We start from the raw sequence: 13,246 nt of genomic DNA on the forward strand, positions 1-13,246 counted from the left end.
AGCAATGGCAACAAAAGCCAAAATAGACAAATGGAATCTAATTAAACTTAAGAGGTTCTGCACAGCAAAAGAAACCAACAGAATAGGAAAAAAATTTTGCAAGCTACCCAGCTGACAAAGGGGTAATATCCAGAATCTACAAAGAATGAAAACAAATATACAAGAAACAAACAAAAAGTGGGCAAAAGATATGAATAGACACTTTTCAAAAGAAGACATTTATGCAGCCAACATATGAAAAAATGCTCATCATCACTGGTCATTAGAGAAATGCAAATCAAAACCACATTGAGATACCATCTCAGGCCAGTTAGGATGGTGATCATTAAAAAAACCTAGAGACAATGGTTGGTGGAGAGGATATGGAGAAATAGGAAACCTTTTACACTGTTGGTGGGAGTGTAAATTAGTTCAACCACTGTGGAAGATAGTGTGGTAATTCCTCAAGGATCTAGAAATAGAAATACCATTTGACCCAGCAATTCTATTACTGGGTATATACCCAAAGGATTATAAATCAATCTACTTTAAAGACATATGCACACATATGTTCATTGTGGCACTGTTTACAATAGCAAAGACCTGGAACCAACCCAAATGCTCATCAAAGATAGACTGGATAAAGAAAATATGAAACATATACACTATGGAATACTATGCAGCCATAAAAAAGGATAAGTTCACGTCCTTTGCAAGGATGTGGGTGAAGCTGGAAACCATCATTCTCAGCAAACTGACAAAAGAACAGAAAACCAAACACCACATGTTCTCACTCATAAGTGGGTGTCGAACAATGAGAACACATGGACACAGGGAGGGCAACATCACACACTGGGTTCTGTTGGGGGATGGGGAGTAGCAGAGGGATAGCAGGGGGTGGGGGGATTTGGGAGGGATAATATTAGGAGAAATACCTAAGGTAGGTGATGGGGAAATTGAGGCAGCAAACCACCATGGTATGTGTATACCTATGTAACAATCCTGTGAGATCTGCACATATACCCTAGAAGTTAAAGTAAAATAAAAAAACATAAATAAATAAAGTAAAATAAAATCCAAAATAAAAAACACGAGACATTACAACCAATATAACAAAAATACAAAGGATCTTATAATACTATTATGAACAATTACAAAATAACAAATTTGATAATCTAGAAAAAATTGATAAATTTCTCAATGCATACCTCCTACCAAGATTATCAATTTATCAAGAAGTAGAAAATTTTAACAAATCAAAAACACGTAAGGAAGTTGAATCAGTAATAAAGAAGCCTCCCATCAAATAAAACCTAGGACCAGGTGGCATCATTGGTGAATTCTATCAAACATTCAAAGAACTAATGCCAATTCTTTTAAAACTGCTCCAAATAACTGAGAAGGACAGAGTAGTTCCAAATTCATTTTATGAGGCCAGCATTACCTTGATACCAAAACCAGAGAAGGATACTACAAAAAAAAAAAAAAAAAAAAAAAAAAAAAAAGTAAACTACAGGCAAATATCCCTGATGAGCATAGATGCAAAAAATCCTCAACAAAATACTAGCAAACCAAATTCATTAGTACATTTAAAAAAATCATTCACCAAGAGCTAGTAGGATTCATCCTGGGGATGCAGGGATGGCACAACATTCATAAATCAATAACTGTGGTACATCACATTAACAGAATTAAAGGCAAGAACCACACGATCATTTATAGATGCAGAAAAAGTGACAAAGTGCAACATCCATTTAAAAAAATTAGGTATAAAATGAATGTATCTCAATACAGTAAAGGTCATATATGGCAAAACCACAGCTAGCATTATACTCAATGGGGAAAACTTGAAAGGTTTTTCTCTAAATCTAGAACATGACCAGGATGCTCATCCTTGTTGTATCCATTTAATATAGGACTGGAGGTTCTAGCCAGAACAATTAGGCAAAAGAAAGAAATGGAAAGATCCAAACTGGAAAGAAAGGAGTTAAATTTTCCCTGTTTGCATATGACATGGTCTTGTATACAGAAACCATACATATATAATCTATTTGAACTAATAAAGAAATTCAGTAAAGTTGGAGGATACAAAATTAAGATACAAAAATCATTATCATTTTTATACACTAGCAGCAAACAATCTAAAAAAATCAAGAAATCAACCCCATTTACAATAGCTACAAAAGGAGTTAAATACTCAGGATTAAATTTAATCAAGGGGGTGAAAGATATATATATATACTGCAAACTGTAAAACATTGATAAAATAAATTGAGGAAAAAAACAGATGGGAAGATACCAAATGCTTATGGATTGGAAGAATTAACATTGTGAAAATATCAACGCTACTAAAAGCAATCTACAGATAAAACACAATCTTTGTCAAGTTACTAATGACACTTTTTACAGAAATACAAAGAGAAATCTTAAAATTTGCATGAAACCTCAAAGGACCCCAAAGAGCAAAAGCAATCTTGAGCAAAAAGAACAAAGCAAGAGGCATCACACTATCTGACTTCAAAATATATTACGAAGCTATAGTAACCAAAACCCATCATGGTATTGGCATAAAAACAAAACGTATACCAATGGAACAAAACAGTAAGCCCAGACAAAAATACACATATTTATAACTAACTGCTTTTTGACAAAGGAGCCAAGAACACACAATAGGGAAAAGACAATCTCTTCAATAAATGATTTCAGGAAAACTAGATATTCAAATACAGAAGAATGAAATTAGATTCTTATCTCAGATCATATACCAAAATTAACTCAAAATGGATTAAAGATTTAAATATAAGACCCGAAACTATGAAACTACCAGAAGAAAACATAGGAGAAAAACTCCATGACATGGCTCTAGTCAATGGCTTTTTGGATATGATTCCAAATACACAGGCTACAAAAGCAAAAATTGAAAATACAGGACTATGTCAAACTAAAAAGCTTCTACACAAACAACAAAGCAATCAACAGGGGGAGGAGACACCTATAAAATGGAAGAAAATATTTATCAATGATAAATATGTTAAGAGGTTAATATAAAAAATATATAAGGAATTCAAACAACTCAATAGCGAGTAAATAAATAACTTGATTTTAAAATGGGTAAAGGATCTGAATAGACAATCCTCAAAGAAGACATGTAAATGATCAACATATACATGTAAAAAAGTTCAACTAATCATTAGGGCAATGCAAACTAAAACCACAATGAGGCATCACCTAACTCCTGTTAGAATGGTCATTATAAAAAGACATACAGTAATAAATTCAGTGAGAATGTGAAGAAAAGGCAACACTTGCACACTGCTGGTAGGAATGTAAATTAATACAGCTATTATGCAAAATGCTGTGGAAGTTTCTCAGAAAAATAAAAACAGAACTACCATGTAATCCAATAATCCCACTACTTGGTATACATCCAAAGGAAATGAAATCAGTATGTCAAACAGATATCTGCTCTCCTGTTTTTATAGCATCATTATCACAATGGAAAATATGTAGAATCAATCTAAATGTCTATCAGTAGATAAATGAATAAAGAAAATATGTTGTATATACACAATGGAATATTATCTAGCTATAAAAAGAATGAAATTCTGTGGTTTACAATAAAATTCATGATCCTGGAGGTTATTATATTAAGTGAAATAAGCTAGGCACAGAAGGACAAATACTGACTGATCACATTCATTCATATGTGGAATCTAAAAAAGCTGATCTCCTAGAAGTCAAGAGCAGAATCATGGTTACCAGGGGCTGGAGTGGTTGTGAGGGAAACTGGGGAGGTGTTGGTCAAAGGATACAACATTTCAGTTAGACAGAAGGAATAAGTTCAAGAGGTCTAGTGTACAATACGATGACATAGTTAATAATGATATAGTCTTGAAAAATGATGGGAGTGAAAGAAAGTGTTCTTATCACAAAAATGATAACTGTGAGATAATGCATGACAATTAGTAGATTATTCATTTCACAATTTATATATACTTGAAAACACAATTTTATCAGTCAATGTAAAAAATTAATTAAAAACATTAAATGAGAAATACATAATTGAAAAACATTTTAGTAAAACAGGGGAGAATTGTTAGCATACAAAAAGAAACAAAAAAATGAAAGTGTACAGCCGTCATTCAATAAAACATGTTACTCAAGAAATATATGACACACTGTGCCATGGTTTGAAAAAGAAATCATTGGCAAATGAAGTTCCATGGCTTAGTATTTTCATTTCTTAAAAATTTCCATTTTTGTGCTTTGCTCATTGAAACATATATATCTGCCAGCTAATATATTAAATTATTTGGCGAGAACATTAATGGTAGTTGCAGGTTTTTAGGATGCTGGTTAATTGACACATTATTGGCATAGAACAATGACTGATACCCTAGAAACTCGAGGACATACAATATCTTTCTAGATTACTATTTCATTAATGTTGCAATAAACCTAATCATATTACATTGTATATGAGTTAATGGATGTACTAGTAGTCAGAACATAGTCTAAGGCAATGACGAACCTGGCTTGGACCAAACCTAGCTTGCCTGAAGGAAACACAGATTGGGTCAATTTCTAATCTAACAATAAAATGATTTCAGAAGACAGCCTTCCATAGTAGGAAAAGAAGTCTAAGTCTATATTAAATATTAGAATTTTAACAACCTTATCAAAACTTTAGAGATATCAATATTAATCAGTAATTGGTTTTGTCCTGGACTTTAACACAAGTTCGCACAGATACTGGTTTTGTGTAATAACAGTGAGTCAAGACTTATGCAGTCTGATGTCTCCCTTTTCCACAAGTCATACTTGGTTAGAATTTGTACACTGAAAGGTATTCTGTTGACTGTACAGAATTCCAGGTTAAATAAGATAGTGACTGCTCTCTCTAAGGTCTCATAAGAACAATATGACATATATTTACTGGATCATATAAAGACAATCTATCCTGTGATTTAAGCAAAATATCTTTACATTTTTTCAGTTTGCATGAAAAAGATTGTTGTATGTGTATTCTTTTCTAATGAGTCTTCTATAAAGGCAATGGCTAAAACTATAGTCCCTCCAAAATCTAGTACAATCATGCACTGTATAACAAAGAACTGCATAGGATGGTGGTCTAAGATTATAGTGGAGCTGAAAAATGCCTATCATCTAGTGACACTGTAGCCATTGTAACAACTTAGTACAACTCATTACTCACGTGTTTGTGGTGATGCTGGTGTAAACAAACCTACGGCACTTCCAGTCTTACAAAAGTATAGCACATACAATACTGTACAGTACATACAACATTGCATGTATAATATTATTGTATATATAATACAATATTGTATGTATAATATAAAAAGTATGGCACATACAATATTATACTTATAGCACATATAATACTGTTATATACATAACGTAACAATTATGTTATTGGTTTATGTTTTTACTATACTTTTGTCATTATTTTAGACTTATTATCCTTATCCTTATCCTTCTACTTATTTAAAAAATAAATAGTTAACTGTAAAACAGCCTAAGGCAGCTCCTTCAGGAGGTAGTCCAGTAGAAGGCATTGTTATCATAGGAAATTACAGCTCCATGCATGCTGTTGTCCCTGAAGACCTTCCAGTGGGACAAGATGTGGAGATGGAAGACAGTGATGATGATTCTGACCCCGTGTAGGACTAAGCTTGACCCCGTGTAGGACTAAGCTAATATGTGTGTTTGTGTCTTAGTTTCTAACAAAAACGTTTAATAAGTAAGAAAAAAGCTTATAGAATCAGGATATAAAGAAAGAAAATATTTTGAACAGCTGTACAATGTGTTTGTGTTTTAGGCTAAATGTTATGACACCAGTCAAAAGTTGAAAAAAAATTTAAAGGTTTATAAAGTTAAAAAGTTACAGTAAGCAAGGTTAATTTATTATTTCTCAGAATATACTGTTAAATGATGCAAGACTGTATATAAAAGAACCCCCTGTGTGCCAACAATGCAACATTAGCATATGAAGGGATTGGATAATGCAATGCCTGTAAAAGTTACAGCTGCCCTCTCTGAAAGGCGATTTGGGAACTATTAGACTTCTTTCTTAGACAAGCCAACACTCAATCCAGAAGTAGACGATTGCTGATGGGAACATTTCAGTTAAGAACATAAATTTAGGCCCTAGATATAGAGTAGATTCTGATTGTTTAGAATTATTGAACTTTGGAACTGAGATTAAAGAGGAGGGAGAAATGGAGAGAGAATAAGAAAAATAAAGTCAATGGAGTATCTTGGGTTTCTTGGTTCCGTTCTTTCCCTGTTCTGCAGAACCTAATTTTATCAATTAATATATAAATAAGCTCAAATGTTTCTCATAATTGAAAATAAAAGCTTCCATGCCTTAAAAATCATGAGTCTATTCCTTTTATTCGTATCTAACATTTTGTAAAAGTATTCTCTTACTTTATTGCTCTCGTCTCAACCCCCACAAACTAAAATACTGCTTGCATCTACACTGCTCTTCTCAAACTGGTGCCATGAGGACCATGGACAGTCTCTGCTCAGCTAAATTCAACAAGCATACTTTCCAATCTCCATCTTCAACAGACACGCTTTTCATCTCACCCTCTTTGTGACATCTGGAAATACTGACTACTTATTCTATTTTGAAATTCTATTATCTGTTGCCTTCTTGAACCCTGACTTCTGCCTTCCCACTTTGCTGTTTACTATGTATTTGTCTGTTTTGTTGATGGACACCCCTTTCTCCAACTACTTTTTAGGGTTGCTCATGCCTCAAGATTACTGCTAGCATTAGTTCTCTCTTCTCTCTTCTAACATGCAGGTTGAGTAAGTGCATTCATTTCCATGGCTCTGGTCATCAGTGATATGCTAACATACCCATCTCCAGCAAAGTTCTGACAGTCTGACATGTCCATTTTGATTCAGCCTTCAAAATAAACCTTTTTTCATTTTCACACTTGTAATGCTTAAAACTGACAGTCTCATCCTACCCCTGGGTTTCATCCATGGAATCAAGTTTTACTGTTGAACTCCAGTAAGTCTTCCAGAAACAAATAGTTCACATAATGTTTAAACGTTGAAAGTTTTAGAAAACAAAAGAATTCCCAATTCCTTTTATGAAACTAGCAAAACCTGACAAAACTAGCCCAATATCAGTTGAATATAATATGAAAAATAAACATATCCTGATTATGACTATAACTATAAAATTCTAAGTATTAGCAATTTGAATGTTGCATTATGTTAAATTTATGGTTTATTTCAGAGTGCAATTAAAAAAAAACCATGACCATTTAAATAGATGTTCATTTGATAAAATTTAAATTTTATTAAATTACAGATAATCCCCTCATAGCTGTTTGTTCATTGGACAGGTAAATTAACCTTTTTGGACCTTTGTTTAACAATAAAAATGAGTCTATACTACTTTAAACTTGATTTTTTAAAAATTGTGTTTCTCTTTTAATAATATTTTCATCTTGGAAATTAAACATTTAACATCTGTTTTTCCTACCAAACTGAAATCACCTAAAAGACATGCAGTACTGTCCACAATGTGTAACTTAACATGTGTGAGTGTGCATGGCCAATTATAGAATTTGTGAAACCCATTGCAAAGTGAAAATAAGAGTCCCTTTATCTAAAAATAAAGAATTTCAATACGATGACAGCAGAGCATCAAATGAAGCACAAGCCCTTGTGCAACTACACAGATCACATATCCATAATGTTGGCTGTGTGGCTGTGTGTGTGTTTGAAATATGTTGAATATTATTACTGGAAAGTTAAATAAAAAGAACTTCATACTACCCTTAGATAGAATGATTGATAGAATTCGGATCACAGACTGTAAAAAGTAGTCATATTAGGTTGAGTAAAAATAGTTCAGATATTAATCAAGAAAATATTTTCTGGTTAACAATAATTGACTATTCTCACTGAAAATTGTAGACCATTAAAAGATATTGGTTAATGTTCAATAATTTTCTCTTTAAATTGATATCATATAATTTTATTTGTACTTTTTCTATTACATTATATTAATCATTCACAGAATGTTGTCTTCCCTTTTAACATTTATTTACTATTATTCCTAAAATATATCTACTATTTTGTCCCCTTTAAAGGCTTTTCTGCCTAATTCATTGAGTCTATGAGCAAACATAATAGTAACCACTCCATTTCTTTAATCATAAAACAATAACATTTTAAACTTTTAGAAAACATTTTATCCTTGTCCATCTATCTTATAAAAAATAATATATACTTTATCAAAATGTCAAAAGCTATTTGAAAACTTCATTTTGGATTTTTTTCTAAATGATATTATCTCATAGACAGAAAAGTCATTACTTGATGTTTTTAGAATGTGCCCATTTCATATAACCATAACAATTCCCAAAGCTTTATGAATATTCTCTTCAGAGAGATTCTTTATAATTGGGGGCAGAATCCAGTGTAACATTTACATTGCCTCTCCTGCAGCTCTGAATAATTTCCCCTCATGCTTCCCAAAAGTTCAGGTATGCACAACCCTTATTCTGCCCGGATTTGTGGTGATTGTGATAAAAAGAAAGGATTTCCTTTTGCGCAAGTTATTGATAGGTACTCTTTTACTTTGTTCCTGGAAAGTTCAAAAAAAAAAAAAAAAGGGGGGGTGTTGTGGGGAGGGTACAGGCTATGAAGTCACATACCTCAATGCTGCTGTCAGGGATTTTAAATAAGTAAATGAATCCCCACGCTAGGCATGTTTCATTATAGAACTCATTTTTAAAAGCCACTCCAGTGTCGTGTCTGTCCCCCTCCCCAACTCCCACTCTAGGTTCCAGAGAAATGGAAATACATGACTTTTCTCACTCCACTCTGTCTCCTGTTTCCATTTGCTTCCCCCCCTTCTCTTTCTCTTTTTTTCTATTTTCTTCTTCCATGCACTTTCTCTTTCACACATACTCACTCATGCATTCCCACTCACCTGTACTCTCTTTCTCTGTCACTTGCAGTACTTACTGAATGCCAGCCACGGACTAGAGACCATACTAAGTGGACGCGGGGCTGGAAGAGAAAGGCCAGTGTGGCTGAAGGATAGTGATGTGATGCCAGGAAACGTCAGAGAGGGCAGCAGGGCCCAGATCACCAGGGCCCTGGGGGTCTGGTACCCAGTGGAAAGTCGTCAGAGGGCGGGGTACAAAGTGGAATCAGACATACTGCTGCTCTGAGAAGAATGAAGGGGTTGCGGGTAAAAATAAAGCCAGAAGATCCTTTCGACCACCTCTATTGTTACCTTAGGGTTTATTTTGAAGGTGAATCAGACAGAACTTGTCTATGGATTGGATGTGGGAAGCAAGACGAAAAGAGGAATCAAAGATCTAAAATCCAGGCTTGAGTAACTCTGTTCTCACTAGTTTGTTGTCATCCTCTTTTTCTTTCTCCTTCCCTCCTCTTTTCCTCTTCCTTGTTCACACTGTAACAGAATGTGATAAACTCCTTACCAGTCCCAAGTTCATTCCTCTTCAAGTTTCAATTAATAAGTCACAAATTCCAGAAACCTTTCCTGAAGTCCCCACACGGAGGCAAAGGCACACACATGCTGTCGTCTCCCTTCCGGCATCAATGTGCACATTATTACTTTATTCACAGGAGTTCCAAGCAGGAGTTTCTACAGCCCAAACGCAGCAAATCTGTGTCTAAGCTCAGTTAGCTAAGTGAACTTTGGCAAGTTACTTAAGGAAGTCTCAGTCCCCACATCTATAAAGTGCAGATAAGTAAATGGTCTATCTCACACAAAGTTTTGCATGAGATGGTATACACAAAATGCTTAGCACAATACTGGCGGAAAGCAAATGCTAGATAAATCGTCGTTATTATTATCACTGTTGTTACTAGTTTACATTATCCACCTTCGTCTAAGCGGTGATTCTGCAGAACAGCAGAAATCAAAGTCATGTAGCAAATAAGCTACATATTTCAGACCCAGGAAAAAATTAACATGTCAGTGGCACATATTCAAGATGGATAGTTTGATTTATTAGCCAATTCAGATAAATGTGCATGTGCAAGTCGTAGTTATTAAATTTTATTGCCAGTTTCCACATCCTCCATTTAATTTGAGGTTTGATCTTCCAAATATAACACTTACCAGATAAGGCGGACCCACGGGATTATTTTTCCTTGAGGTCTCACCTGAGCAGGTACGTGTACAGAAGACAGAGCGGAAAGAGACTGATTAGAGAGGTTGGAGTGGTGGAGGGTGTAACCCTCTTAATCATTCTTCACTTCCTTTTTTTTACAAGACGGCTTGGCATCGTCCACCACATCCGCAGCAACGCCTCTTCGGTGTCGTCCGCTTCCAATAACCCAGCTTGCGTCCCGCACACTTGTGGCTTCTGTGCACATAGTAACAACTCATGGTTCTAGCTCCCAGTCGCCAAGCATTGCCAAAGCTTGGAGAGGTCATCTGGAAAGACTTTTACCCAGAATCATTTTGATTCAGGCCAGCTGGTTTCTCCTGCGGTAATCTGGAAATTCGCGCCCGGCTGTGATTCTCCTCCAGGTACGGGGGAAGCAGGTGCCCAGGAGAAAGGGGATAATGAAGGTTCCCTGCTGATGATCCCAAAGATTGAACCTGCAGACCAAGCGCAAAGTAGAAACTGAAAGTACGCTGCCGGCGGGTCCTACGGAAGTTATGGAAAAGGCAAAGCGCGGAGCCAGGCCGTGGTGTGTGACGCCCCCACTGGGATGGATGAAACAGCAGGCGCGGCGTGGGTAAGAGGAACCAGCTGCAGAGATCACCCTGCCCAGCACAAACTCACAGGCTCGGCAACTCCGCGGAAGACCAGGGTTCTGGGAGTGACTATGGGCGGTGAGAGCTTGCTCCCGCTCCAGTTGCGGTCATCATGACTACGCCTGCCTCCCGCAGACCATGTTCCATGGTAAGCTCTCTTCTCCCCTGCGCACAAGTTCGCGCGCCCGGCGCGCCGGGGCAGTCTCGGACGCGCTGGGGGCCCCTGCACCAAGGCACGTCCGGGAATAACCCAGCCTTGCACTTTGCACCTGAGGAGAGCACTGGCTCTCCCACGGGCAGCTGCCAGCCGCGCCTGAGTATCCTGGCCCATAGTCTCTCGAACCTGAAACTGCTGCTGCCCCTAGCAGCAGTCCCTAAGCCTGCTTTCTGTCCCGAGACTGAACGCTCCAGCCTCCGCGCCGCTCAGCGGTGGCAGCCCATAGCCAGTCTCAGAGGCAGCCAATGGCTCTCTGTCCATCTGTCCGCCCTTCGCGTGTTTCTGGCCGCCCCAAGTTACTCATGCAGGCGGCCGGGGTTCCGCGAGTAGCTGGGCTCTTGCAGCTCAGAACTCCCTAGAGAAGTGAAAGCGAAGCTCCCACGGGACGCGCTTTTAAACACTAGGGGAACAGGTCTCCGGAAAACCCCGTTTTTCCCCCTGAGTAAGGCTGGGAGTTTCCAACAAGGGTTGTACCTTGCGCCTATTGCTGGGAAACCAGTTCTGGGGCTGGCGCAGAGAAAGGTCAGCTTCTGTATTTTTTTCCTACAGGGGCTTCTTGATGGAGGCAGGATTAAATAGGCATGACTCTTAACTTCTAGTCCAGTGATGAGACCTAATATGTCTTATTAGTGCAGATTACGGATTTAGAATGGAAAGGGGCAGAATTCAGGAGGGTTGGATTCGGATAGCAGTCATGTATGGCTAATGTAAAAAGCAAAAAAAAAAAAAAAAAAAAAAAACAAAAACAAAAACAAAACAAAACAAAGCTTACTGGAATAAAAAAAGAGGAAAAGAATTTAAAAAGGGAAAAGATCTGCTTAGAAAAATTGGAATGCTTTACAGTAAGTACTTCCTCAAGCAAGAGGACAGCTGGGGGAGGGTGCGGGAATAGGAAACAGACTTCTTTCTTTTGATGGCTACTCCGTTAGATCAAGACTCTTTTCCGCTCTCGTGGATAAAGAATCAATAATTGACATAACCAAGGAGTACCAAAACAAAGTACTCAGTAACAAAGATAGGGAGAATGGGAAGAATATCCAACATAATTATGGAATAATTGTAAGGAATGTCCTCTCGGAGCTTAATTTAAAACTAATAATTGAGCTCAACGCTATTTTCCTTGAGATGTTCATAGTTCTCTTGTAGTTTCTTCTCTCTGGACCACCCTTGGTTCTAATCCTTGCAATATCTCTAATTTAAGGTAGAAAGGTAAACAGAAAAGGAAGCTAGTGTGTGCATTTTTCAGAAAGAGCCTTTACTTTCTGAAGTACAGCTATATAAATCATGGGGGTGTAAGTTTTCATTAGCAGACAAAATATTAGAATTCTAATAATAATGATTATAATGCATGGCTTCCTGAAGTTTCAAGAGATTTCACTAGAAGCTTATTCCATCAAGAGTGCACATAAGGTTACTCTTTATTCTTTTTTCTTTGTCATTTCTTTTGGGAGTTGAAGTAGTTGAGGACCTACTATGTGGTCTCCAACTGTCTTATCTGTTTTGGGTAATTTCATCATATTTTAGGACCAAAAAGTTGAATAGCAATAAAAACCGACTATAATCGGGAGGCTGAGACAGGAGGATTGCTTGAACCTGGAGGTCAAGGCTGCCATGAGCCATGATCTTACCACTATACTCCAGCCTAGGCAACAGAGTGATGCCTTGTCTCAAAAAATAATAATAGAGAACTAATATTAGAAAGCCTGAGCATGTATAATGGAGAATTACAAGCTGCACCAAATCAGTGTTTGAATATTTTTTTTTAAATGGAAAAGGCCATTTCATAGAACAAATTTACATGTCATGTTCACACTCATGTTTGTGACTTTTTGTTTGTTTGTTTTAACCCTGACACATAACCTACTGTAATAAGAAGAAATTAATTTAGTGTCTTTTTCTGAAATAAGAGCACATGATGCAGTTTCACAGTTTGGCCAGGAAGTACCTTAGTGAGGTTCATGCAGAGGAAGATGGATTTTTCTGCATTCCCCTTGACTACATATGTATGGTTATTTTTTATGGAAGCAGTGTAGTTTAGGCCTAAAAGCTGAGGTTCTAACTCTTCAACCTGATAAACTTGGATTTGAATCCCATATCTATATTATATTTAGGAATTTTCTGGCCAAGCATGGTGGCTCAAGCCTATAATCCCAGAACTTGGGGAGACCGAGGCAGGGGCATCACCTTAGGTCAGGTGTTCGAGACCAGCCTGGCCAACATGATGAAACGCTGTCTCTACTAAAAATATAAAATAATTA

General features: G+C 36.8%; 1 protein-coding gene and 1 long non-coding RNA gene across 6 annotated transcripts in view; one reads left to right on the forward strand and one right to left on the reverse strand.

Moving 5' to 3' along the window:
- Nucleotides 1–10,413, reverse strand: part of LOC120362322 (uncharacterized) — an 87,878-nt gene extending 77,465 nt beyond the window's left edge. For 4 of the 5 annotated variants that reach the window (XR_012514114.1, XR_012514116.1, XR_012514115.1 and 1 more), the window contains exon 1: nt 8,963–10,413. This is a non-coding gene — a long non-coding RNA (uncharacterized LOC120362322). The remainder of the gene's footprint in view (nt 1–8,962) is intronic. The other variant, XR_012514117.1, reaches the window with a different exon arrangement.
- Nucleotides 10,414–10,757: 344 nt separating this feature from the next.
- The window catches only part of IL7 (interleukin 7), a 69,059-nt gene continuing 66,570 nt past the window's right edge, over nt 10,758–13,246 (forward strand). The window contains exon 1 of the mRNA XM_003940191.4: nt 10,758–10,919. Within this exon, the coding sequence (XP_003940240.1) occupies nt 10,910–10,919 (10 nt within the window). The 5' untranslated portion in view covers nt 10,758–10,909. The remainder of the gene's footprint in view (nt 10,920–13,246) is intronic.

Source organism: Saimiri boliviensis, chromosome 15, assembly GCF_048565385.1.
Source record: "Saimiri boliviensis isolate mSaiBol1 chromosome 15, mSaiBol1.pri, whole genome shotgun sequence".
Classification (NCBI taxonomy): domain Eukaryota; kingdom Metazoa; phylum Chordata; class Mammalia; order Primates; family Cebidae; genus Saimiri; species Saimiri boliviensis.